The sequence below is a fragment of the Triplophysa dalaica genome, chromosome 3 (assembly GCF_015846415.1).
Source record: "Triplophysa dalaica isolate WHDGS20190420 chromosome 3, ASM1584641v1, whole genome shotgun sequence".
In the NCBI taxonomy this organism is placed as follows: Eukaryota; Metazoa; Chordata; class Actinopteri; order Cypriniformes; family Nemacheilidae; genus Triplophysa; species Triplophysa dalaica.
The window spans coordinates 2,444,942-2,472,427 of record NC_079544.1 but is presented as its reverse complement, the minus strand read 5'-3'; the positions used below and the strand labels follow the sequence as shown (position 1 = coordinate 2,472,427).

The window sequence follows — 27,486 nt, the reverse complement described above, 5'->3', positions numbered from 1 at the left end:
TACAAGGGGCACGTTCACCGATCCCACAAACCGGCTACAGTAAATGTATGTCAATGGAATTCAATGATGTCCCTCGATAAATGAAGGGAACAGAGGAAGAGGTCACGGTTATTTTGCTCACTGAAGCCATGCACATCATTTACAGATAAAGATCCATATTTTGGTTTAGGTTTACATCTTGAAAATACATATAGTGACGATGTTATCCCAATTTTTGTTATCTGCAAATAGTTGAGATCCCAACGGTTGGTATTTAACAATTTAAGCTAATTATTAAATTAACCAAATTATTTTCATTCAAATAGCACACAATGGCATCCGTCACCTGTTGAATAGCAGCGTTTTTAAATTTCCAAAAGTTTCATCGACATGTAAATGTGATGAATGACAAAATCAAGATTCTGCTCCACCAAATGAAGGATTAATGATGTAATAATATAATACAAATGGGTAAAAACATAAAAAATATCATAATGATAATTTATTTTGCATACATATTAAAAACATTAGTTCCATTCAAATATGCAGTCAGGAAGCCATACCAGTTAAATATAAACATACTTACAACTTACAATGCACCTTCTGTTATTCCACAGATCCACCAATTATTATTATTTCAAATATAAAACCTTACACAGTACAATGACATGCTTTACTATACACTGATTGTTATTGGACTATAACAGGGAGGATGTTGTCAACCAGGTCTACTGTCCATGTGTGGACCCATCTGAAAGGATTGGATGTCTTCTCCAATGAATTCATTCACTATAGACATAACAAAAATGTAGATGTTACACATCATACATATATATATGAATATTTAAAATGTTTCGTAGAAAAAGTCAAAGCAAATGCTATATATTTGATAATATATATTAAAAATATTCCAAGTAAGTATATTCCAAAATGTATTATAGACCACTTCGCAACATGTTAACACTGGTCCATTTTGTAGTTAAACCTTAGATAGATTTGGATATAAATGTTGTTCAAACGTTGGGGTAGTGTTAAAAATGGGAAGTTCTTCTGGACCAGCGTTGTTTGCATCATCAGAAGTGGTCTATAGATGAGCGTTTAAGTGATATCATTTTAATTATAAGGGGTCATATGGCGCGTTTTTCTGTGTCTTGGTGTTATAAGTTGTACATGCATGTATTAGACACGTAAAATTGCACAAATGAAAGTGTGTGAACAAAAGATGCATTCTATCTAAAGCGAATGCTCAACCAGACCTGCCTGAAACGCCTCGTGTTACCAAAGCCCCAAAAATCTACATCAGTTGGTGGTGTACATGTCAGTACAATTGCTTTGGAACCTGATGTTCCAAATATGGTAAAAGGTGTAATACGCTTTCGGTATTTGTCAAATCACTACGTACTGGTTATCTGGCCAATCATAGCATACCTCGCTTTGTAAAAATATGAGCGTTTCAGATAGGCGGGGCAAAGAGGAGATACAAACAGGCTGGTATGTGGAACATACACCGTTTTTGTACCTGAAATCTTGTATACACATTGCAAAACAAGCCATAATATTCGTTTTAGCCGTGTCATACGACCCCTTTAATTTCCTGAACTACTGGCAACATTTCTCCCAAATTCCAATAAAAAATGTGAGCTTTTCTTTTCAAAAAATTTAAACAGGAATGAGAACAAAGATGCAATGCAAATCTAACTCGTGTTTAAACAATAAAATACTAATGTTTTAAGTCTTTTAAGACAGATTTTCCCCCCAACTTTCATTCATCTTTCTCTAGTCTTTCACACTGCTGTTGGGTGACTCAAAATTGGTTTCTATTTAAATTCAACACACACTGGGCTAGAATGGACACAACACATGCAAAAATCTTGATTAAAAAATTAAAGACAAAACTTGAGAGTTCTCTTTTTTTTTAACAGCTCTATCCGTCACGCATTCTCAGTTATACCGACCTTCCTCTAACGTGATATGTTGCATCGGCGAAGGTCCTGTGAAGTCCGGTGGACCGTCCAGCTTCAGACCGTCTCTTTCACAGGAGGTTCTCATCTGCTGCTCCCAGCCCTCGTACTGGCTGTACGGTGGCGGGCACAGCTCCTGATAGTGACTGGTGTTTGACGGAGGTGATGAGCACATCTCCTGAGAGCACTGAGGATACAGGGAATGAGAGAGCGGCGGGAGCGGAGAGCCGGAGATCGGGCTGCTGGCGGGATACGGGCTCAAAGAGCAGGAGTGTGAGGGAGACGGTGAGGACGACAGATACGGGGAGTCCAGCCAGGGAGAGTGGGACGGTGAGGGGGACAGAGGTTGCGGGACTCTTGGGTACATGGGAGGAAGAAGCTCGGTAAAGCCCAGCTCCAGGCTCTCGAAGCTGGGATGCCTTTCGGTCAGGGCACCTCGACCTCCGCTGTCCTCGGGGACCTCCGGTTTATGGCAGTACTCCTCCCGGTAGGCGTGCGAGTAGGAGTAATCGCTGGGGTATGGAGGCAGGTGGAAGGACATGTTTCTGTCGTCGATGGAAACATCTGGTCTCATATGCCTGTCTGATCCACTGTTCCCCACGGGGCAAAGAGTCACCCCTTCTAGGGGCAAGTGAGAAGGACGGGACATGAGTGGATCTTCCTCTCTAAACATGACTGATAGATACGAACAAAAAGACAAAATAAGAACGAGGGAGGGAGGGAGAGGATCGAGGGAAGAGAGAAGAAGAAAATGCATGTTGCAAGAGAAATGACTCGGGGTCATTTTTGTGGTTTCACAACACAAATATGCAAAAACAAGGTTTTGCATCTCCTGTCTTGCATTGGTACAGATAATCTCACATGCAAACGCACGGCGTGACACTTACTGGGCAGATACTTGAAACAGTGCGTGCTGCTCCTCTTGCGTTTCCCATTGGACACGTACAAGCAGACAGACGCCGGGTGACTCAGTGAAACATCACTGTACGCCGGCACTCGCACACACAGCAAACTCTACACCATACGGGAAATAAACACAGTTTTAATCTAATTTATCAAGTTACACGTGTTCATTAGTTAGGTATGTGGTTGATATACCTCATCGCTTTTGTCTCGGTCTACATGAGCCTCTTCCTCCCATTGGACTTTGCCATCTAGACACCAAGAATAATTGACCAAACACGACTGTTTTTTTTTGACACTCTATCATACCTCATGTTTCCTGACTTCTTGTGATATACCTTCATGTACTGTGATGCTTACCTGAACCTCTCTCCATAAAGAAAACTCTGGAGTTGGCCAGGAAGTTGGTCCCGGCCAGTATAAGCTCCTCCCCTCCTTCAGCTGAACAGGAAGTGAGACTGACCGATTCCACGACAGGAAGCTCTTGCGCGGAGCGCTGTGCTGTTGATGGAGACAAAACCTTTAGTTTTTTTATACAGTAGAGAAATACAGTTAAAGAACAGTTCACCAAAAAAAATGACAAATCTTTCAGAATGCCATCTCTAGCATGTGTTTTCATTTCTTCAGTTAGACCCAAACATTGATGACTTTTATTTAATTTTAGTCATCAAACTTTTGAAGGAAAATTATAGTACACTAAATGTAGGGTCCTAGGGCCGGGTTTCAATAAATGTATGGTTCTAGGGCCGGGTTTCAGGATAGTTTTCAAGGGCTGGGTATCGGCTGGGCCCTTTTTCACAGCGCCATTGATCCACACGGGAACATGCTTACATTATTATGATGCGACTGTTTTGAGGTAAACAGTAAGAAAAGCACACTCTCCTTTAGCAACACAGAGTGATGTTAAGTTCGTGATTTTTTATGTGTTCAACTTTATGCGCGAGTTGTGGAGAACAATTCGATTTTTTATATCAAAACAACACGAGAGCAATTCATGAAAGATGCCTCACGCCGATCGATCTGTGCAGCGCTGCATGCTGTCCGACAAACCTAATGGAGCAGTTTGGGACGCGGTAAGGACACAGGTTGCATGTCACTATGTTGCATTTATGTTTTCTTACGGTGACAGCTGAGATAAATGAGGATTTCAAACAGACTCATGCCGTCTTGTGATTAAATCCGCCTCTAAGGCGTCTTATTTTTCTAAAGTAACATGATAAAGAAAGGAAACAAAACATATCTAATTAACCATTGAAAACAAAACATTGCGGCAAAATGATAATATCATCATGCAGAAACCAATGAGATCTCTAGTTATCATTGTGTTTCTATACTTGGAATAAGAGCTCAGATCTGTTTCAATTGCAGTAAATAAATATTTTTTTTTTGTTTCAGACTGGAGTTATTTGGATTATTTAAATAATGAGTGTGTGGCTTGGAAGTTCAACATTTTAAGACTTATTAAAGTAGATGTACAGGCAGCCGGTTGTTATCACAGAAATAAGCTCTGACAGTGTGATCAGGTGTTGTATCACACTGAAGGGGTTTGTTTCGCGATAAAAGCCAGGTGCTTGAACATTATCCCGCTTATTAAAGGGCTACTTGCCACATGAGGCAAAAATGGATATAAAATGTGAATTGGAAATATTTTATTAACTAATTTTAACCGAATATAGACCTTCCGCGAGGAAAACCATTTACTTTCAGTTTTAAGATAAGAAACGACGCTGAAAAGTCACAAACAGGCAATTTGGTTTAATAATTTGGAAACATAATGTATTTAAAAGACATGTTTATATTTAATTTGTAAAAACAACTGTCAAACTGTCATTTGCTGCATCCGAGTTATGGTTTGTTATTAGTTTCAGGCGGTTGTTATCTAGGAATAACAAACCTGCAAATGTTGCGAATGGCCAATCAGAATCAAGCATTCCAACGAGCTGTGTAATAAGTAATACGTTTTGTTAAGCTAAAGACAGGAAGTCATTTACATCTGGGATAACATAGTCATGTACATTTTTCGGTGCAATATAACATTTCTTGCAACACAAATATTTACAACAGTCGCAATTTTACATTTCCTCTTTTGCCCACCCCTTTAAGACATTTATGTTTACGAAAATTTTATTTAATTCTGTTTAAGTAAGAAGTCTTTAAGTAAAGTGAAACAATTCTTACATATAATGGGGTTGGTTGCAGTTGAGTCTAATATAGTTTGCACAGTCTAGTTCTATAGGAGTTTCATTGCAGAGCCTTTAATAGACTGTGACATAAAACAATCTGTTCAGACGATTCCGATTAGACGTAAATAATCAAAGACCTTGTTGAGGACCTTCAGCCTCTTGTTTTCAATAGTGGGAGCCACAAACATCACTTTGTTTGGAGAACATATCCCGTAATTTACAGTATTCAGTTCTGAAAAATAAAAATCATTTAAGGGGTGATATGACGCGTCTAAAACGAATATTATCGTTTGCTTTAGATGTAATGCAACGTGTATACATGATTTAAGGTAAAATGCTGTATTTTCCACATTTCGTGCATGTTTGCATCTCCTCTTTGCTCCGCCTCTCTGAAACGTGCAGAATTTTTACAAAGCTCATTGCTCTGAAAAGCGAGGTGTGCTATGATTGGCCAGTTATTCAGTGCGTAGTGATTGGTCGAATACTGCAAGTGTGTGACGGAAATGTAACGCCTCTTACCATATTTGTAACATCAGGTTCAAAAGCAATTGTACTGAGAGGTACACCACCTTACTTACACCTTTATCAAATCATACCACGAACTGACAGATTTGTGGGGGTGTGGCTACACGAGGCGTCTGGACAGGTCTGGATGAGCATTCGCTTTTAGATAGAATGCATCTTTTGTTCCCACACTTGAATTTTTGCAATTTTAGGTGTCTAATGCATGCATGCAAAAAAACAGGCATTCGCGCCATATGACCCCTTTAAAAAAATGAACTGGCAACGTATGCGTGCATCTGTACTTAACGGTGTACTCTATTCAGTTTCTAATAAAGCTGAGGAGAACGTGAGAGGTTGTCTGTTAAACATGCAGAACAGTCACACTCACAGCATTCGATGGGCAGAGAGGCCACCTGCAGGGCTAAGACCCGTCCTGCTGGGACGATGGGCGGAGACAGAGGCAGGTGTGCGCGGAACACCAAACGCACTCGGGTGTTCTTTCTCCCTACGTCCGTCTCTCCTTTCCTGAGCTCAATGTCAGAGTTCCTCAGCTTGAGAATACCTGCACAGTCGATGCTGAGAGGAAAAGAGAGGGATTCATATACGGTCACGTACTGAGATACCTACGGCGTACACTGAGAGTCGCTTCTCACAGGGCAGTCATGTTGTTCTCGGGGTTGAGGGGGATGTCCAGCAGTTTGGTGCCCGCCTGGATGCTCTCCTGACTGGCTGTGCCCACCATCTTTCCAGTCACTCTGCACAGAAGAACCAGATATCATCCAGCTGTGTTTGTGTGTACGGTATCACACAGTCGGTCTGCAGGACCAGAGAGTTTTACCTGTGTATTTGATAGAAAGGATGAGGCCGTATAGACCTGTCGTCGGCCGTCCCTACAAACACCTGTAAAGAGAGCGGCTGTCTCTCGGTGTAACCGGTGAGCTGGAGGACAGAACAACGAAATAAAGATCAATTCTCACATTATGTCAAATACAATACAAGAACTACACTTTTCAATAAGAACGACAATTGGTTTTAATAGACTATTAAACTTCACCTACAGTCCCTAGAGAGCTGATGGCACCTGTAATAGATAAATGTTACCTTCACCACCGGATGACCTCCAGGTGTTGCCTTCACTGCTCCTCGACTGCCTTCGGTTTCATAATGAGCCCGATGGTGTGGCCGTGGCTGCACTTCTATGCGCAGTTCATACTGATCGAACTGTGATGGCAGAGGCCAATCCAAAGGTGGCAGTGCATTAGACCTGTGATAAGATTAAAAACGCAGAGAGAATCTGAGTTCAGAGGTCATATATCACAGCATGAGAAGAAGGAGAGATGATGGCGAACCTAAAAATGGGACTGTGAGCGCTGGCCCTGGTTCTGCCCCAGCCCAGAGCGGGAGGGACGGACAGGTAGTCCATGCCTAATGAGGGGGGCTCTCTTCTCATCTGAGACACCTCTGGGACGGGACAGGGAGGGTTTTGAACGGGGGTCGACTCGGGTTCAAGTTCTCGGGATGACACCTGTAGTGCACGAACACAGGGATTGTGAATGAACAAAAACGCACAAAGATATTATTATAATCTTTATCTTTATTTTTACATAACACCCTGATTTCTTTCATTAAATCTTAAAGGTGTGGTTAATCCAAAAATCGTATCATTTCAAACCGGTATGACTTTCTTTCTCCCGCAAAACACAAAAAATGTAAGAGTGTTGTTAACTAGAGATCTGAACGGGTGCCGCTGCTCTTTGCTGACCAACTTCCTTCAAAATATCTTCTTTTGCGTTTCGCGGAAGACAGGAAGTCATACAGGTTTGAAATTATATGAAGGTGAGCAAATTATGACAGAATAAAAATGTATGGGTGAGCTATCACTTTAACAGGCAAAGAATCGTAATATCTAACACAAATGATAAAAATACAAAACAGAGCCAAACGCCAATTTTTACGAAGAGATTATCATGGCAAAACATTTACATTTACATTTAGGCATTTGGTAGACGTTTTTATCCTAAGCGACTTTCATTGCTTTATCCTATACATTTTACATAGGTTTTTGCAATACCCTGGGATCGAACCCACAACCTTGCGTTGTTAACGCAATGCTCTTACCACTGAGCTACAGGAAAGATCAAAACAATCAATCTGTTGAAATGTTCTTCAAAATAAATGAATAATGCTATCAGCCATGTTATCTTTCCTTTTGTTCATTTTGTTATCATGTTTTATAGTAAAATTATTTTGATAAGAATCACGGTTATTGTCAATACATTCTATAATCTATTATTTAAAAAAAACAGCTATTTACAATGTCATAGATAAATCGTTTTATATATCGGTCAATAATTGGTATCGGATGATAAAAGCAAATTTTTCACACCTTCGACCAGGGCTGCACGATTATGGTAAAATGATTGTCAATATTATTTTTCTCAAAATTTTAATCACGGTTTATAACCACGATTATTCTGTCGGTTAAGAACTTTTGTTTTTTTATTCCACTTAACCATGTTTAATCTGCTGCCATTACACTTCTTCAACACTGTATTTCAGAATGAAACCTTGTTACTTTATTTATTGTTATTTTTTATAAATCATTTCTATTAGTCACCCTTCATGTTTGTCTGTTGCAAATAAAAAGTATTAAAATGTTACAAATCCAGTGTTCTTTTTATTTCTTGTTAAGTGGCAGTCTTACAGTGACCTTATCAGGAGTTTTGTGCTTGATTTTAAAACATTAATATCCCAAAAATTGTGTTCAAATAATCGTGGGAAGTATAACTCGTTTTAAAATATGATTAATCGTGCATCACTACTATCCGCCGATAGTTTAAAAACATCGGATGATCAGAGCCGATATGTCCTGTCAATCAACAGTGGAGAGGAAAATGCAATGAATTTGTGCTCTGTATTTAGAAAATGTAAAGAAACATCATCAGTTTGATGATTGATATTAACAGTCACTGTATGAATTAATAACATTCAGAAAGTTAAGAAATATTAATTTACAGTAATCTTCAGAATCAGTATCGGCAGATATCACTCTTAATAATCGACTATCTGTGGAAAAATTTAGTATCGGTTCTCCTCTACCACTTTTTGGGCTTTAATTCCTCAAAAATATGTTCTGATTCACAAAATAGTTATCACAAAAAATGATCTTTAAACTATGAACAGGTACAAAAGAAATGTGTTTGTCACCGCTGTGAAGAACCTTTGGTCTCACCTTTTTTTACTTTAAACTTTGACAAAGCGCAACCCATTTCACACACATACATCACACGCATTGAGTTCAACAAGGAGCATCACCTGTTCCAGAGACGTCTTCCTGGTCTTCTGCGGGATGTTGAGCTCACAGCTCGCCGGTGTGTGAGACTGAGCCGAGGTTTCTCCTGAGTCCGTCAGAGAGGGGTGATCCTCCGAGTAGCTGCTTCTGCGGGAGGTGCTGGGGGAGGCCAGCGGGGAGTTCCTGCGCTTTTTGCCGCCGGGAGAGGTGGGACGCGAGGAGGGCGACAGGCAGAAGTGGGCGGTTGCTTCGTTGAGCTCCTCCTCCTCCACCAGAAGAGAGTCACAGCTGGAAGCTGGACTCAGCCATCCACGAGACGAGGAGCTGGAAGCGGGGCTGGGACTGGGGCTCAAGGAACCTGCTCCTGTCATGACGTCACGGTAAGAGTCAAGCAGGGGCAGGTATAGGCGTTCCCTGTCCAGCCGCACCCGCTGTCCCAGTAACTCCCCCCCGGTGGGCCAGAGTCATCTTCGGGGGAGATGGTGGTGATCTGGATGCTGGGGCACTCCAGGACTCTGGACTCTGACACCTGAGGGGAGAGAACAAGAAGGGAAGAGAATTTTTTCTTCTCCACATATTTGTGATGCCTGGTGAATAATATAACCACTTTATTTCCATAAATAAATAACACGCACATATGAAACAACAAAAGTAGACAAAGTAAACAGAGTTTCATGTTACCATTAACATCTACGTGATACGCAACTTTAACGCTGTAACAAATAAAGTCTTATTCTTAAAATTAAAATATCTGACCTCTATCATTTTTTCAAGGGTCATTTATTTATTTGGCAAAATAAAGTATGCACAGCAACAGCTCATGGCAACACATTCTGTTCACATTAAATGTTACTGGGCAACATAAACCATGCAACTCCTGAAATGAAAACCAGACATCTGGATTTATTTCACCATAATTAATCACAACGTGAAACACAATCCTTGTAGATGTGGATGTTTGAGACATCTGTACTAAAGGCAAAGTCGCTTCTCACCTGTATTGATCTAGCTGGCAGACTCTCATAAGTGCCAATGATCTCTCTGACTAATGCACGTCTGGGGGGCGGAGAATGCATCCCAGCCCGGTGCCCGCCTGATGGAGAGGGAAGAGGGATGCCCACTGGCTGACCAGCAGGTGTGTAAGTCGAGTTGGTATCTGCGAAGGAGAAAGACTATAGATTGTCGCGCAGAATAATCGCAGAACAACTGCCTATGTGGAGATCTCATTTAATATTTCCACAGATGAACACTGAAAGATATTTACAACGGTTCTCGGGCTCACTTCTTAAAGTTTCCTTCATCTGATTTCAAACTTCAGAACGAAAATATATTTACAAACAGTTAACTACGGTAACCTCAGTTTGGTGAAAAACACCACAGAAATTTTATGTAAGTTAAATGTAGATATAAATGGTACAAGTTTATGTCATGTGTGAATGCTGAACCACGATTTACCCATAGTAACCGCAGAACCAAAGCGGTTTTATTCGTTTAATTTGGTGTTTACCAGGCTATTACAAATGGCAATCCAGCCAAATACTACAAACACGGTAACTTCAACGTTTCTTTAAGGATCGTGTAAACGTTACAATGACGTCACCAGTAGTCCCCATTCAACGTTGGCGATATTATACATTTCTGCTCGCCCGGCTCAGCATTTAGGTAACACACACTTTGATATTTTATGATAGTGTATATTGTTCATCTACACACGTATTAATAATTGTACATATTGCAAGATTTACAGCTGAAATCAGCGGGAAGACGGCGACAGTCAGGGAGGCGGTGTGAACGGAAACTGGACGCGTAGGCACGCGCTGGTGTCTGTGTACAGCCCGTGCCAGGAGGGCAAAAGAAGAGGGCAGAGAAAACGAAAAAGGAGGGAATATTAGAGAGAGAGAGAGAGAGAGAGAGAGAGAGGTATGTATGTGCATGCTCAGTAAACAGAGATGGAGGGTTCGGGTCCAGATGGCAGCCGTTAACTCCACTCACACGCACAGCTGATTAAAAACACATTGCGCTGCGCTCCACACTTACCCATAAACACACGCACACTTCAGTTAACTTACATGAGTCAGACTCAACTATAACCTACAAGTATACTTTGCATATTTTCAAAAAGAATGTCAAATGTGAACGAGCGCGTTTGTTTCTACCAAGCGTTAAGGGATGCGTAAGAAGAGAGTGACGTTAATATATATTAGTTTTAAAGGACAACTTTCCGCTCGTAGTTTAGATCTGCAACTACTTAAGATCAGAGCCATGTACGCGTCCATCACATGCTCTCCATCTCTCTACTAACCGCTGGTACCGGCTGGATCATGACGCGTCTGGCCGCTCTCCGCGCTCTCCTCCGGGCCGCAGTGGCTCTGTCGCGGCGGGTCCTCCTCGAACACAAGTTTAAACTCGAACTCTCCCTCCTCCCATCCCGAGCCCGGCGCGGCCCCCATCTCTCCACTCCGACAAAAGTATGACAGACACCGGCAACTTGTAAACCACCGTCTCCCTTACACTTACTGAGATGAACAGACAATCTCAAGCTCTATGAATCGTGGGAAAACATGAAGCGCTTCCAGAATTCCACCGCGGCACGTCGAGTTCCGGTGCGTAAAATGAAACAAAGTAACACGCAAGAGTGATCGTCAATCCTCAGAGGGTTCACAAAACGTCATATCGTTGCATCTCTTTATGTAACGATGTTCTTCCCAGCAGACTCGCTCGCGATTTCTTTGACATTATAACTTCATCTCACGGACTTCATCAACTCCGGGCGATCACGTTCAACTCTGCAAACTCCAAATCCATTCACGTGCAGTAATAAATAGAGATGTGCATTCATAGCATTTCTGACCCACCGACATACAACAAAAAGTAATATCAAGTTTTTTTTCGTTCTTTACCCTTAATTGCCTTTGGGTGGGTTCCGAAGACCCGTTACACTCTCCCTATTGGACATTTGAGCTGCCAATCAGGGGGCCCCCTCTTTCCTAGCGCTACATGCCCTCTTCTTGCACGCTGATTGGCCAGCGGCTTTAACCACATCTCACGGTGAAATATAACAGCACGTTGTGCATAAGAAGTTCTGTCTTCTTCTTTTCTTTTTTTATAAGGAAAACACATTTTCCTTCATCCGATAGTGAATTCCTTGGACGCGCACCTGACAAACCCTCGAGAATATATAAGTGCGTTCACGTGCACGAGATAGTTGCTATTTTAACACTTTCTCAGACAAAATACTGAAGAAGGTCGATTCATTCATGACGCATCAATGACACTGTCCTCTTCTGTCATTCTCTCGCTTCCCATAATACTTCCCCTCTCTTAATCCCCGCCCTTCTTCTCCCGACTCTCTTTCCCATTTCTCCCCCCGTAAGATCTGTTTCTCATTATCCTCAGTAAAAAGTCTGCACTCTGTCTGAGACGAGAGACGAAAAACTTAAATAAACATTATTCCATCTCTCTACTCTTTCCCCACCTTTCATAAATGTGTCACAATAATACCTTATATCTTTATTATAAAAAGTGTCTCGATAACTCACGCGAGTCTTTTGATTTATGTCGCGTGTTAGACATGGGCAGTACATTTCCTAAACGTCATTAAAGAATAAAATGGGCTTTTGAAATGTTTTTGTGTGTTTGTGTTCTTATCCATAGTGTTGTTTATAGTTAGATTTAATCAGTTATGGTTCTTGAACAATTCTCTAATAACGTGGCCAGTGAGTCATATCAAATAGATAGTTCACCAAAAATGTCGGTCATCTCTTTTTACCCTCATGACTCCTTCTTCTATGGAAGTCAATGACGTTTGATTATCAACATTCATCAAAATATCTTCTTTTTTATGCAGGTTCGAAATCAAGAGTGAGTGTGATAAAATGTTTCTATATTTAACGGGAGAATGCTGCCATCGTGTGGCCAACAAAGGTAGCTAATATGTTTGGTTCCCACACAGCTTCCTCTTACGTCACAATGACATATAAGCAAATTCGACTTGTTACTGTAAACATCGTTCAACACAACGGATAACTGGCCCATTGAGATCAGACGTGAGAGTTTGGGGAAGCTTTTGTTACTCATGGGAAATAGGCCAATGAATGATGACCCCAAGAGGTCAATAGTGAGGAAGTGGATTCTTTCTTTCTCTCTCTCTCTCTCTCTCTCTCTCTCTCTCTCTCTCTCTATTTCGCTGTCTCTCGCTCTCTACCTCATTCTTTCTCTCTCTCTCTCTCTCTCTCTCTCGCTTTCTCTCTCTGTCTCTCGGTCTCGGTCTCTCTCTTGCTCTCTCTCGGTCTCTCTCTCTCTCGGTCTCTCCCTCTCTCTCTCTCTCTCTCTCTCTCTCTATTTCGCTGTCTCTCTCGCTCTCTACCTCATTCTTTCTCTCTCTCTCTCTCTCTCTCTCTCTCTCTCTCTCTCTCTCTCTCTCTCTCTCTATTTCGCTGTCTCTCGCTCTCTACCTCATTCTTTCTCTCTCTCTCTCTCTCTCTCTCTCTCTCTCTCTCTCTCTCTCTCTCTCTCTCTCTCTCTCTCTCTCTCTATTTCGCTGTCTCTCTCTCTCTCTACCTCATTCTTTCTCTCTCTCTCTCTCTCTCTCTCTCTATTTCGCTGTCTCTCGCTCTCTACCTCATTCTTTCTCTCTCTCTCTCTCTCTCTCTCTCTCTCTCTCTCTCTCTCTCTCTCTCTCTCTCTCTCTCTCTCTCTCTTTCTCTCTCTCTCTCTCTCTCTCTCTCTCTCTCTCTTGCCGTCTACCTATCTCTTTGCTCTCTCGCTCTCTACCTCTCTCTTTGCTCTCTTGCTCTCTACCTCGCTCTTTGCTCTCTCGCTCTCTACTTCTCTCTTTCTCTCTCTACCTCTCTCTTTCTCTCTCTCTCTCTCTCTCTCTCTCTCTCTCTCTCTCTCTATTTCGCTGTCTCTCTCGCTCTCTACCTCATTCTTTCTCTCTCTCTCTCTCTCTCTCTCTCTCTCTCTCTCTCTCTCTCTCTCTCTCTCTCTCTCTCTCTCTATTTCGCTGTCTCTCGCTCTCTACCTCATTCTTTCTCTCTCTCTCTCTCTCTCTCTCTCTCTCTCTCTCTCTCTCTCTCTCTCTATTTCGCTGTCTCTCTCTCTCTCTCTCTCTCTCTCTCTATTTCGCTGTCTCTCTCGCTCTCTACCTCATTCTTTCTCTCTCTCTCTCTCTCTCTCTCTCTCTCTCTCTTTGCTCTCTCGCTCTCTACCTCGCTCTCTACCTCTCTCTTTCTCTCTCTCTCTCTCTCTCTCTCTCTCTCTCTCTCTCTCTCTCTCTCTCTCTCTCTCTCTCTCTCTCTCTCGCTTTCTCTCTCTGTCTCTCGGTCTCGGTCTCTCTCTTGCTCTCTCTCGGTCTCTCTCTCTCTCGGTCTCTCCCTCTCGGTCTCTCTCTTGCTCTCTCTCTCTCTCTCTCTATTTCGCTCTCTCGCTCTCTACCTGAATCTCTCTCTCTCTCTATTCTGCTCTCTGGCTCTCTACTTCAATCTATCTCTCTTTCTCTCTCTCTCTTACTGGCTCTCTCTCTTACTGGCTCTCTCTCTTACTGGCTCTCTCTCTCAGTCCATATGGAGATTCTCATAAAAAATAATGGTTTACCATTTAGGGTACTTTCAGGCATTTTGTGTCACTTATCTCCACAGATGGATATGTCACCATGGGAATAGTAAATATTCCCTGCATGCCATTGTGAAGCATGTATGAATCATCTGTGAAACAAACGTGAAGCTTCGAGATATAAGTAATCCTTCATTAAAGTCCAAATAAAAATACAAAACCACCCTGTTTAATAACGTCATACACATTACGGGTCATATTATGCTCAATTAAATGGTGTAAGTGATTCCCAAGCTTCGTAAACTTTCACTAGAACTGCCTTGGAAAAGACATTACTGTTTACCTAATTTATTTTTGGATTTCAAATTATTTTACGACCAAAAGTGTGAAAAGAGCGCCTTTTCGAACAACATACTTTAAACTTGTCTTTTTGTCATCGACAACATATTTGGCATACACTGGCAAAGGTCTTAACTATATTGAATGATACTTAGTCAATAGTTTACATTTTGGTTTGTTCCTTGCATACAGACAAATTTATGACTCGAAAACCGAGCATGGAAACATAAAAACATGAGTAATGATGGCATTAGACCTTTTTCCCAGGAAACGTATTTACCAAAAATGATGAAACAAGTAAGAGCAGGTATAGGGAAATAGGGGTGTGTGCAGAGGCGTGACGATTCCCTCCAACATCCAACATATTCCAGCATGCTGTAGCCTGCAGAAAAAAATCTTTTCCTGTCATAAGGACTAGGAAGAATTGGTGTGTTGAAATAAAGGGAGGAGGAAGATTTCAACTTGACATAGCAGAAGATGAGAGCGGGCTGATTAGTGACAGAAACAAACAGTGGCTGTTTACTATGGATTGTAAGTGTGCCTAGAAAACAATGTTGACAAATATATTTTGAAGAAGCAACAGAAAGGTTTGTCTGTAAGACAGAATAGAACCAGACTGAAAACAGACACTCACGACCTGGTCCATCTGGTGACTTCGAGGGCATATTTTTGTACTCAGCCCTTCTGATTGAATCAAGTCTATTGGTAAGTAATTACTTTTCTTTGTTGTAATCTGATCATTTCCATTTCCGTTTCTGTCTTCTTTGTCCAGTTTGTATTTTGTGGTCACTTTTTTCTCATTTTCACATGTCTCCACTGCTCTGAGGTCAGCTATGTGTAAACAGCGATCATTTTACATTTACATTTAGGCATTTTGGCAGACGCGACTTACAGTGCACTTATTACAGGGACAATCCCCCCTGGAGCAACATGGAGTAAAGTGTCTTGATCAAGGACCTGGTGGTGACTGCTGGGATCGAACCAGCAACCTTTGATTTACCAGTTCAGTGGTTTAACCCACTAGACCACCATCTCCACAGCGATTACCATAAGGACGGCATTAAAACTGGACTATTAAATCCTCTTACACAAAGTGCTTTGATATTTTTTCTTCTCGTTTTTTTTATTTTGGCTTTCATCTCATTGCTATAACTACATTATTTGCTTTACCTGTATATATATATATATATATATATATTTGTTTTGCTTATATTCACAAAGAAAAGAGATCTCTAAGGTAAAAGCAAGAATGGAGGTAGTAGAGTATTTGAAGAGCAGGCTGAGGATGGGTTTATTACAGCATCTGAGTTGCGTTCCTGATAAGCACACAGCAAGTTGTAGCACATGTACTTTTTGACTGATGACAGATTATTGGCTGAATCCAAGTATTCGTGTGTTTGAGAATCGTTGACCATCTGTAAAGCTGGAAGACGCTTGGTTGTTGTCTAAAGGGAACAAAACAAAAAACACAAGTAAAAAGGTTATCATTTTAATTATAGATATCTGAATTGCATGTTGGATTATGCTTTTGTTGATACTTTGATCACTTAAAACTTTCTGTCTTAAAGGAGTAGTTCACTTTCAAAATAAATGTTCATGATAATTTACTCACCCCCATGTCATCCAAGATGTTTATGTATTTGTTTCTTTAGTCGAAAAGAAATGAAAGTTTTTAATGAAAACATTTCAGGATTTTCAATGGACTCCAAACGGCTGAATGTCAAAATGAGAGTTTCAGTGCAGCTTCAAAGGACTTTAAATGATACCAGACGATGACTAAAGGTCTTATCCAGTGAAACGATTGGTCATTGTCTAAAAAAAAAAAATCGCTCTGTTCTGCAATGTGTGTTCATGACTTCATGTAATACGCAATTACGTTGAGAACTTGCACGTTCAACTTGTAAACATTAGGCTTGTTCGACTTGATGTGGCGCCGCAAGATCCGACAGGAAAATGAAACCAAAGTACTGGAATAGCTATTCGACTGCAAACTTGTAATGGTTTTTCGAATCGCTCTTGTGGTACTTTGATGTCATCCACCTGTCGGATCTTGCGGCGCCGTATCAAGTCCAACAAGCCTACTGACTCGGTACTTCTGCCTACGTGACCTTTTCAACGTAATTACTCATTACTTGAAGTCATTAACTCGCATCGCAGAACAGAGCAAGGTGAGCATTTGTGTTTATAAACATATACATTTTTATTTTATTTTTGAAAATGGCCGATCGATTGAAGTCCACAATATGGAGAAAAATCCTGGAATGTTTTCATTAAAAACTTTCATTTCTTTTCGACTAAAGAAAAAAACATAAACATCTTGGATGACATGGTAAATGATCATGAACATTTATTTTGAAAATGAACGACTCCTTTAAAAGGATTCAAGTTTTGTCATCTTAAAGGTCAATGATGCAACTTTAATTATTTAAGAAAAAGCCAACAGATGACTCAGCATGAGGAAATCTTAAAGTACATGACGCTATGACAAATGGAATTTGTTATTGTGCAAAAAGCAGTAAACGAATGAAAACATTGCCATTGACCGAGCGTCACTAATAGAAAAAACATGTTGCCTAAGGGCCAATGCTCTAAACCACACAAAACATTATTCAGCAAATTACAGCGTTTCTCACTCTGTCTTCACCAGACCTTCGCCTTCCAGATGGGATCAGACAATGGGAGCGTCCCCATGGACAACACGATGCCAACGAATCATAACAACATCGCCTTTACCTTCGGTGCCCTCATTCTCAGCATCGTCTTCCTCCTGGGAGTTCCCGGCAACCTCTTCATTATTTGGAGCGTCCTGGCCCGCGCCCGCAAGCGCTCCGTCACCACCCTGCTCATCCTTAACCTGGCATGCGCGGATGGTTTTTTGATGTGTCTGACTATTTTCTTTATCATTTACCTTGCCAAGCATAACTGGATATTTGGAGGTGCCATGTGCAAAGTGCTCTTCTACTTGTGTAACACAAACATGTACGCTTCTATCATGATCATCACGCTGATGAGTCTGCACAGAGTGGTAGCAGTGGTGTGGCCCGCGCACTTGCCAGCTTGCACTCGTAAACGGAGGGTATCTTGCTTGCTTGTGGGCATGTGGATCGTCGTTTTTCTTTTGGCACTCCCGGCTGTGATATTCAGAGCCGAGAAAGAGAAAAATGTCAACGGGAAGCGACACATCCTGTGTGCAGTTCATCACAACAGATCGGAACACGTGAGTGTTTTGTTTGTGCTTCATTAAACGCTGGTGTACAGATGTAAGAAACGTTAACTTAAATAAACGTTGTCATTTATAAACAGGTGGTTTTCCAGTACACCCTTGAGACAACGGTTGGCTTCTTGGTTCCATATGCGATCATAGTGGGGAGTTACGTGTGCATTCTCCGCCGCCTCAGACAGACCAGGTTCAGGAAAATGATCCGGAGCGAGAACCTCATTCATGCCATTATTATAACGTTCTGCATCTTCTGGCTGCCTTACCATGTCAACAATGTATTGCTCGTAAGTCCTACTTTAAATCTATATTTGCTGATCTCCAAAACTTTTTTATAATTGATGAAAAACTATTTACCTTTTGTTAAGGTGGTGGGAGCACTTACCCCAGATGCGTCGCCTTTAAAACAGAGGTACGTGCAAAGTTTGTAAAGCTCAAGGAGGCTGATCCAAACTTTAAGAGTCATCCACGAGCGGCTTCTGCAATAGCACAAGTTGGCACACGTTTTCTTTCTCTTTCCACAGACTGGAGAGTATCGGACAGTCCAGTCGCGCCGCTACGTCTGCTCTGGCTTTTATCAGCAGTTGTGCCAACCCTGTCCTCTACACCTTTGCTGGACGCTCCTACATTAAAGCAGATGGCCTGGCGTTCATGGCAAGACTTTTTGAAAGCACTGTGCTCAACAACGGTGTGCGGACACTAGAGAGCTCCAATGCTCCCAATCTTTTAGGATTGGAACGCAGACAATCTACAACATAAAGTAAATTGATGAAAACATGACCTTTTGGATACGAGTTACCTAAAAACCCACATCTAATGAAGCAGTTCAACTCATGAATTTCTATTGTGTATATCAATTTGCCCTTATTGTAAAGATGCATTTTAAATCTGATTGGACAATGTAATTGGTGTAACTTAGATTAAAATGTTGCATAAATTCTACCTAACTTGACAATTTATCTAGCACTCCTTTTCAGTTGTTCAATGCTTCAAGTAAATTTCAAGAGTTATTACCCTTTAACAACTCCATTTTCCAGACATACAAATCTAAAAATTTGAGAAAATAGGATGCTCTTTCACTAATGCCTTCTGTAGTGGTTGCTGGTTTGATCCCAGCAGCCACCACCAGTGTGTCCTTGAGCAATACACTTTACTCCATGTTGCTATAGGGGGATTGTCCCTGTAATATGTCCACCAAGTCGCTTGGATAAAAGTGTCTGCCAAATGACTAAATGTAATGATTAATGTGAAGTGCCATCAAAACCTATGCATTCACTGGAAATGGCTTTATGATAGCAGTCCACTTTATGGACAAATACATGAAGACTAAATTTGCCACTTCAGAAGTGCAAGCATTTGAGAATTGCAAGTTTTAAAGAACCGATAAAGCTGAATACACATACAATGCCATATGAAAATAAGTCAACTTGTAGTAAACAGACTTTATTGTAATACTTAGGTACAATACATCAAATTTTGGGCTTCTAAAAAAATGCAAGCCATTTAACATTAATAAATCATTTCCTAAACAGGGACAAAAACTATCAATGGTATGCATGTTAACTATGTGAAAAACATCAGATCTCAACCAACTTCAAGCAGAACATCTAGAGCGAGCAGTCAAATAACCGTTTGGGGTAGACGTTTCAGATACCTGCAGAAAATAAAAATAAGTATTAAATGCAATTCCAAGCAAAACTAATCACTTTACAACTGCTCAACCCAGTCAGGGAAGTCGGTTGTAAGCATTAGATTCAGAAACACGGACTTCAAAATCATCATTTCTGGGTTGAGTTGAGCACTAGTCTGCGAGAAACCATTCACAACATTTCATCTAAATATGTTGGTCACCATTATGACATTTGCCATTACAAATAAATGTGGTACAAGTTTTGTTTGCAACTTAAGTATTAAGCACTGGTCTTAAATTCACAAGAATTTAATCTCAAACCGAACACACATCAACATGTAACATACCTTAAATTACGCTCTTCATGGTGTAGATTCCTGTTGAAAAAATAAAAGAAATGTCAAATTTGAATCCCAGTGTTAAATTTCTAAGCATGAAGGTAATCATTTCAGGTGATGTTGCCCAAAACTAGACTATAGTGTAGAAACATACAAATACCACATACTAATGTGGAGAGTAAAACTACAGCGTCTCATGGCTTCACCCTGCAACTCAACCTGATCAGTGAAGTCGGTTGTAATCATTAGTTTAAGAAACACGGACTAAAATCATCATTTCTGGGTTGAGTTGAGCACTAGCTTGCTAGTTTCCATTCACAACATTGCTAACTTTTCATTAAATATGTCGATCACCATTATGACATTTGCTCAGTTAGAGAAGAGTACATATTAACCATTACAAATATATGTGTTGATGGCAACTTCAGCATTAAGCATTGGTCCTAGTCGTGAGATTTAAAACACACCTTACGTCAGTCACACTCTTACATCATGGTGTAGATCAATTCCTGTTGAAAAAGATTCAAATGTCACAAATTTCACATTACTTTTAAAGGCAAATTTCTGAGCATGCAGGTAATCATTTCAGCTGACGTTGCCCCAAACTAAAAAACGTACAAGTACCACATATTAATACAAATCTGAGTAATTCTACAGCATCTCATGGCTTCACCCTGCAACTCAACCTGATCAGTGAAGTCGGTTGTAATCATTAGTTTAAGAAACACGGACTAAAATCATCATTTCTGGGTTGAGTTGAGCACTAGCTTGCTAGTTTCCATTCACAACATTGCTAACTTTTCATTAAATATGTCGATCACCATTATGACATTTGCTCAGTTAGAGAAGAGTACATATTAACCAGTACAAATATATGTGTTGATGGCAACTTCAGTATTAAGCATTGGTCCTAGTCGTGAGATTTAAAACACACCTTACGTCAGTCACACTCTTACATCAGTCACACTCTTACTTCATGGTGTAGATCAATTCCTGTTGAAAAAGATTCAAATGTCACAAATTTCACATTACTTTTAAAGGCAAATTTCTGAGCATGCAGGTAATCATTTCAGCTGACGTTGCCCCAAACTAAAAAACGTACAAGTACCACATAATACAAATCTGAGTAATTCTACAGCATCTCATGGCTTCACCCTGCAACTCAACCTGATCAGTAAAGTCGGTTGTAATCATTAGTATAAGAAACACGGACTAAATCATCATTTCTGGGTTGAGTTGAGCACTAGCTTGCTAGTTACCATTGACAATATTGCTAAATTTGCATCTAAATATGTCATTCACCATCATGACATTTGCTCAGTTAGATAAGAGTACATATTAACCAGTACAAATATATGTGTTGATGGCAACTTCAGTATGAAGCATTGGTACTAGTCATGAGATTTAAAACACATCAGCATGTAACACACCTTACATCAGTCACACTCTTACTTCATGGTGTAGATAGATTCCTGTTGAAAAAGATTCAAATGTCACAAATTTCAGGGTCAAATTTCTGAGCATGCAGGTAATCATTTCATCGGACAGTTGCCACCAAACTAGAAATGTACAAGTACCACATAATACAAATCTGAGTAATACAACAGCATCTCATGGCTTCAATCTGCAACTCAACCTGATCAGTGAAGTCGGTTGTAATCATTAGTATAAGAAACACGGACTAAATCATCATTTCTGGGTTGAGTTGAGCACTAGCTTGCTGGTTACCATTCACAACAGTTCTAACTTCATCTAAATATGTTGTTCACCATCAGGACATTTGCCCAGTTAGATAAGAGTACATATTAACCATTACAAATATATGTGTTGATGGCAACTTCAGTATGAAGCATTGGTCTTAGTCGTGAGATTTAAAACACACCTTACAGTCACACTCTTCAACATGGTGTAGATAGATTCCTGTTGAAAAAGATTCAAATGTCACAAATTTCATGGTCAAATTTCTGAGTATGCAGGTTATCATTTCAGGTGAGGTTGCCCCCAAACTAGAAGTGTACAAGTACCACATTAATACAAATCTGAGTAAAACTAAACCATCTCATGGCTTCACCCTGCAACTCAACCTGATCAGTGAAGTCGGTTGTAATCATTAGTATAAGAAACACGGACTAAAATCATCATTTCTGGGTTGAGTTGAGCACTAGTTTGCTATTAACCCTTCACAACTTTTCATCTAACCTTAAATATGTCAGCCACCATCATGACACGTGCTTTGTGAACATGAATTTCATGTTGGCATTCCAAACAAATGTTGCACATATTTTGATGCCAATTTGGGTATCAAGCATTGGTCTTCCAGTCTTAAGAAATTATGTGTCAGACTGAACAGGTCCGCTTGTAACATACCTCATTCAACACACTTGTCTTGCTTCACGGTGTAGAATAGACTCCTGTAAAAAAAAAAAGATCGAACCATTACAATAACATCACTTAAGCACAAGAGCATGCAGATATTCAAAGGTGGTCTTGTCCCCAAAGTAGACTATGCACTAGATACCTTCAAACATCACATAGGATTGTGAATTAAAGTAAAACTACAGCACAGCTCATCGCGCAACTCAACCAGATCAGTGCAATCGAAGTGTAATCATTAGTTTCAGGTGAAACACGGAATGCAAAGTCATCATCTCTAGGTTGAGAAGCGGCCACGTGGGCGAGACGATGCAGCCACGAGGAATAAACGGTCCATTACGAAATATAGCATGTAGTGAAAAAAACTGATGCACCTGCCATTTAACAGCCAAAGCTCACGTTCCCTTAAAGCAACACGTTTAAAATAACTCCTAACAACAGGGACACGTAAAAATAAAATATAACGTAAATGTACTTACGTCCACTGCGTCGGTCTTTGAATATATCTGACTGCTGTAAAAACCCTTAACTGCGTAAATTACCATTTTAAGTCGGAATATTTGAACAAGAAACAAACCGAGAATCGGGACAAACAGTTACAACTATTAGCTAATGTAAGCATCACTACACCAGCTATCCCGAGAAGAAGAGAAAGACACTGCAGCACGAGGCGGTTTTTATATCCTGGTAAACCACGTGTTTCCGGTTGTGGTTCCGTCCCTTCTTTTGCCTGTCCCTAAATATATTTTTTCCTTGTAAAATATCAGAGCGAACCTAAATACAATTTAGTCAGTTCCTGTGTAAAGTATGCAAATTAAATATTTTTTCGGGTGAATGAAAAACACTTTTCTATGACTTAACAGCAAGCAGACCACTCAGATATTAATAGCTTGTGGGTCTATTTTTATAAAGTAAAATGATTAAAATATACATAATACATTCTAAAAGTTAATTTTCTACAATTCTTTAATATATATATTTGTAATATTTGTGTTTAATTCCTTAATTCTATAATTCTTATAATTCGTACTAAACGAGTGTCAAGAGAATACAACCTTTTTAATATTTTACATTTCTTACATGAATACATGTGGCATGTAAACACTTTATCATTACAACAGTAGAGTAAAAAAGAGGACAGAGCGTAATTATTATTTTTAGCTGAAGAAAGTTAACTTGAACAACTCTATAGTGATCTTTGCGGGTGGGCGGAGTTAACGCCACAAAAGCAAGTGGGAGGAGCTTAGGCCGCAAGTAGGCTGGACCGCAACTTCTCAAGCCACTGCGAGCGTTTCTATTTATGTTAACAATAAGTAAATGTATCATTCACACATTTTGTGCTACTATCAGATTGTGTTTTGTATTTTTTATGTAATATACAAAAACACAAATATTCCGCCACCTACTGTTTTATGTGGATATGGAGATTGTCCAGCAGGGGGCAGTAACGCATGTAAAAGGCTGTAAAGCAGCGCAGTGTGTTGCTTGCCAGTGTAAGCTTTTGTGTGCATGTCTGAATCTGCGATGGGTCCTAAAGTGACCATCGAGAATTAAGGTCTTCGCTAAGTCTTCTTTTCGTCAGTATCCCAAGATCATAAACCAATACTATAACAAACGACATTAATTAAACCAACATTAAAGAGCGATAAGCAATGACGAATGAGCTGGAAAATGGGAATGAAAGAATATAAGCTGTAAAATATTTGGAGGATGAGTCAGATAATTTATTTCATTACCTCCAACGAACTGGTTTGAATAAGAGAATATAGTATTTTTCTTTAATTATATGTGTACAAGGTCGATATTTATAAATGGGGAGACGTTTTAGTCCACACTCCAACACAGTAGGTGGCGATAATGCGCCTTTAAAGTTGGTGCTGCCCGCCATAAAACCACAGAAGAAGAAGATCTCATGTACATAACTCTTTCTCGTTTAACCTTCGTAGTCAGAATTATGTGTATGTAACGTTACTGGATTTCTGCTAATCGACAGGACAACGGACCCTACATCACAGTCATAATGAGAATCATAATAGGTACATTGCTTATATGCTTTCCGCGAACATTACTGCATGCTAAAAGATAGTATTTGTTTGCGAGTGTGCATAGTTGAAAACACAGTTCTTCTACAATATAATTTTATAATCACAATTATTGTGCAATCACGTGCAATATTGCTGTTTTTGCAATGTCTAGGTTTGTTCAATATTTTAGTCGTTTAATCAGAAGTACTTTTCAATTCTGGTTGTTTTGTAACTGCTGTAGTGGCGCAGTCATAACGCAAGGGGGCGTGCGAGCCAAATCAGTGCAGAGAACAGATATTGTTTGCATTTTAATGCTTGTTTCACTGCATCTTTATGCATAATGTCAATTAAACTATGTTCTCACGGCTCTCTTTCATCAGGTGGAGGTTCAGGGTTTGTTGGTCGTGAGCTGACACGTTTGTTGAAAACCAAAGGTCATGAAATAACAATCATATCCAGGCAGCCAGGTCCAGGGAGAATAACATGGGTATGATGTTATTTAAGAAATTGACATGTTCTTGTTTAAAGGCCACGCATATCTTTTCACCCTCATGTCATTCTAGACCGGCATGACTTTATTCTTCTGCAGAACACAAAAGAAGATATTTCGAAGAACATTGATAAGCAACAACATTGACTTCCTTTGTATTGACTCCATACCACTGAGACTTTTCTCAAAGTATCTTCTTTTGTGTTCCACTGATGGTCGTAGGCTGGTCCTAAACAACTTGAGGTTGAATGAATGATGAATGTCGACAAATAAAACTCTCCCTTCATGCAACTTTCGCCTATGTTAACTGTACAGGCTGATGTAGAGTCAGGGGGTCTACCACCATGTGAGGGCGCTGTCAATCTAGCAGGGGAGAATATTATGAACCCCTTGAAATGGTAATGTATTTTACTTTGTCTAAATCAGAATGAAAAGTATTAACAGTTTAAGAAATATCCTGAATCTTTTCTGTCTTTATTAATATTTTCTTTGCATACCAGGTGGAATGAAAGTTATAAGAGGGATCTGTTCTCCAGCCGTGTAGATACAACCAAACTGTTGACTCAGGCTATTACCGCCTCGCCTAATCCACCACATTCATGGGTGCTTGTCACAGGAGTTGGTAAATAAACAGTGTTATTTCAAAATAGAAACATTTATTAATATAAACATACATGCAGACTACATTTTTCCCATTTCCCTATTCCACTTTTATGAATAAATACTGATCAGTTTAAAACAAGAGCTTTTTTGTCCTTAGCCTGTTATAATCCTAGTCTTCAAACTGAATACACTGAGGAGAGTGACTGGACACCATTTGACTTCCTGTCTCGTCTGGTACAGGAGTGGGAGCGAGCAGGGCAGCTTCCTGACAACAGTGCTAAGAAAACGAGACAAGTGGTGATCCGACCAGGTGTGGAAAAGATGTAACCTCAGAACGTGTATGCATATGGCTGACGCTTTCATTGAAAGTGAATCTATTCAAGATACAGATCATTTTTAGTATTTTTGTTCCCTTGAACACATGACATTTGCACTGCTATCACAATGCTTTAACAATTACACCCCAGGAACACAATATGACCATGCATTGTTTTTATGAATGAAAGCAAATGTGCAATATAAATTCATTTTGGTAGATGATGTAATGCTGTTTACTGTAATAGTTTATTATGTCCCTTTCATGTCCAGGTGCCGTGTTAGGACGTGATGGTGGCGCCATGAAACAGATGATGATCCCATTCTGGCTTGGTCTTGGTGGGACTCTTGGCTCGGGACGTCAACCCTTTCCGTGGATTCATGTCTCAGACTTGGCTGGAATCATTGCTCATTCGCTGGAGCCACATAAAGAACCACCATCCACAAAACCTGATGTGTTTAATGGGGTTGCGCCTGCTTTGAATACAAATTATGAGTTCACTAAAGAGTTGGGCAAGGCTCTAAAAAGGCCTACGATCTTCCCCGTGCCCGCCTTTCTCTTAGATGCCTTCCTTGGTTCTGAGAGAGCCGTTATCCTCACACAAGGGCAGAAAGTGGTACCCAAAAGAACGCTTGAGTCAGGCTTTGAGTTCAGATACCCAGATTTTACCTCTGCTTTAAGGGAAATTGTTGGACATTAGAGATCTGTCGAAACACAAGGTGCTAGCCCAATAAAATGTCCTGAAGGAGACTAGGCTTATTGCTGATAAAGATACATCTAATGTTAAATAATTATAGTGTAATGTTGCTATTTAAATGTTCTTGACCGCATTCGTTTTTCCTCCCCTGAATTATGTACTGTATAAGTTTACACACACTTTGCAAAATCTGATTTTTTTTTTCAAAGTCTAAGAATTAAATTTGAAGCTGTATATGAGTTGTGTATGAGTACATGATTGATCTATAACTCAGATTCTGCAATATGTATGTAAACCTGTGACTACAACTTCATATCTATCTGTGTACAGAACATGTTTTGGGTAGAATAAAAACTGCATTTGTAAATAAATAATATTTCATATTATTTTTGATTCCTCTTTAATAATCATAGAATATGTGACCCCGTCTGTGAAATTCAGGCTAGTCTCATAATCTGAGATTCCAAGTTTCACATTTCAACCAATCTCTTTAACTATGATTTTAATCTTAGACATGGCCTTACTAAGTCAATAAAGATATAAATGTTGTATTTTCACAGAATACTTTACAGTATTTTAGAAGTATGGTCGACCAATGAAACAGTGTTTATGGAATTCCAGCCAATCAAATTACAGAGGCCGAGCAGAATTTCAGCCAAATCAAATTGAAGAAAGACCATAAATAGTATAAATTATAGAGATGCAAACTTGCAAAAAGTGTTTTGTCATTGTAAGAAAGTGTGTTCGAGTTAAACACATACCAGATAGGTTTATAGGATATAAAGCATAAAATTCACTGACCAAAATTATAATCGCAACACTTTTGTTTTGCCCCAATTTTTCATGAGCTGAACTCAAAGATCCAAGACTTTTTCTACGCAAAAGGCCTATTTCTCTCAAATACTGTTCACAAATCTGTCTAAATCTGTGTTAGTAAGCACTTCTCCTTAATAATAATCCACCTCAAAGGTGTGACATATCAAGATGCTGATTAAACAGCATGATTATTGCACAGGTGTGCCTTAGGCTGGCCACAATAAAAGGCCACTCTAAAATGTGCAGTTTTACTGTATTGGGGGGTCCG

General features: G+C 40.0%; 3 protein-coding genes and 1 long non-coding RNA gene across 7 annotated transcripts; 2 read left to right on the top strand and 2 right to left on the bottom strand.

The window, feature by feature from the left end:
- Nucleotides 1-463: 463 nt before the first annotated feature.
- nfatc4 (nuclear factor of activated T cells 4) lies at nt 464-11,675 on the bottom strand. Its single transcript, XM_056743889.1, is given in 14 exon segments — nt 464-768; nt 1,935-2,615; nt 2,828-2,954; nt 3,039-3,094; nt 3,204-3,344; nt 5,919-6,106; nt 6,184-6,285; nt 6,369-6,469; nt 6,632-6,794; nt 6,880-7,055; nt 8,846-9,243; nt 9,246-9,351; nt 9,818-9,978; nt 11,125-11,675. Coding segments are annotated over 14 exon segments (2,619 nt in total). The 5' UTR covers nt 11,273-11,675; the 3' UTR covers nt 464-697.
- A 3,463-nt stretch (nt 11,676-15,138) lies between these two features.
- On the top strand, nt 15,139-19,213 carry ltb4r2b (leukotriene B4 receptor 2b). 3 transcript variants are annotated; one of them, XM_056743938.1, is made up of 6 exons: nt 15,139-15,419; nt 15,623-15,807; nt 17,362-17,931; nt 18,018-18,218; nt 18,300-18,343; nt 18,456-19,213. In XM_056743938.1, exons 3-6 carry the CDS (start codon nt 17,377-17,379, stop codon nt 18,688-18,690), a joined length of 1,035 nt encoding a protein of 344 aa, XP_056599916.1. In that variant the 5' UTR covers nt 15,139-15,419; nt 15,623-15,807; nt 17,362-17,376; the 3' UTR covers nt 18,691-19,213. The 3 variants fall into 3 exon arrangements, with proteins under 3 accessions (XP_056599916.1, XP_056599915.1, XP_056599917.1); XM_056743937.1 differs by lacking the exon at nt 15,623-15,807; XM_056743939.1 differs by lacking the exons at nt 15,139-15,419; nt 15,623-15,807 and adding an exon at nt 15,848-16,194.
- A 140-nt stretch (nt 19,214-19,353) lies between these two features.
- On the bottom strand, nt 19,354-22,968 carry LOC130418051 (uncharacterized). 2 transcript variants are annotated; one of them, XR_008906255.1, is made up of 7 exons: nt 22,752-22,968; nt 22,267-22,310; nt 21,782-21,819; nt 21,330-21,371; nt 20,367-20,892; nt 19,909-19,938; nt 19,354-19,585 (listed from the first exon to the last, which is right to left on the bottom strand). It is a non-coding gene; the product is annotated as an uncharacterized LOC130418051 (long non-coding RNA). The 2 variants fall into 2 exon arrangements; XR_008906254.1 differs by having other exon boundaries at nt 19,354-20,892; nt 22,752-22,967.
- Nucleotides 22,969-24,181: 1,213 nt separating this feature from the next.
- On the top strand, nt 24,182-26,766 carry sdr39u1 (short chain dehydrogenase/reductase family 39U, member 1). The gene is made up of 6 exons (XM_056743949.1): nt 24,182-24,308; nt 24,677-24,783; nt 25,102-25,184; nt 25,287-25,408; nt 25,547-25,699; nt 25,978-26,766. The coding sequence occupies exons 1-6, from the start codon at nt 24,293-24,295 to the stop codon at nt 26,403-26,405; spliced, it is 909 nt and encodes a 302-aa protein (XP_056599927.1). The 5' UTR covers nt 24,182-24,292; the 3' UTR covers nt 26,406-26,766.
- The last annotated feature ends 720 nt before the right edge of the window (nt 26,767-27,486 follow it).

Bases quoted from the DNA above. Each gene is read 5' to 3' on its own strand.
- sdr39u1 (XM_056743949.1), top strand. The intron at 24,784-25,101 runs GTATGATGTTAT...TTAACTGTACAG, and splicing joins GTCCAGGGAGAATAACATGG to GCTGATGTAGAGTCAGGGGG. The intron at 25,185-25,286 runs GTAATGTATTTT...TTTGCATACCAG, and splicing joins ATTATGAACCCCTTGAAATG to GTGGAATGAAAGTTATAAGA.
- ltb4r2b (XM_056743937.1), top strand. From the start codon at position 17,377: ATGGGATCAGACAATGGGAGCGTCCCCATGGACAACACGATGCCAACG. The intron at 17,932-18,017 runs GTGAGTGTTTTG...ATTTATAAACAG, and splicing joins ATCACAACAGATCGGAACAC to GTGGTTTTCCAGTACACCCT. The intron at 18,344-18,455 runs GTACGTGCAAAG...CTCTTTCCACAG, and splicing joins GCGTCGCCTTTAAAACAGAG to ACTGGAGAGTATCGGACAGT.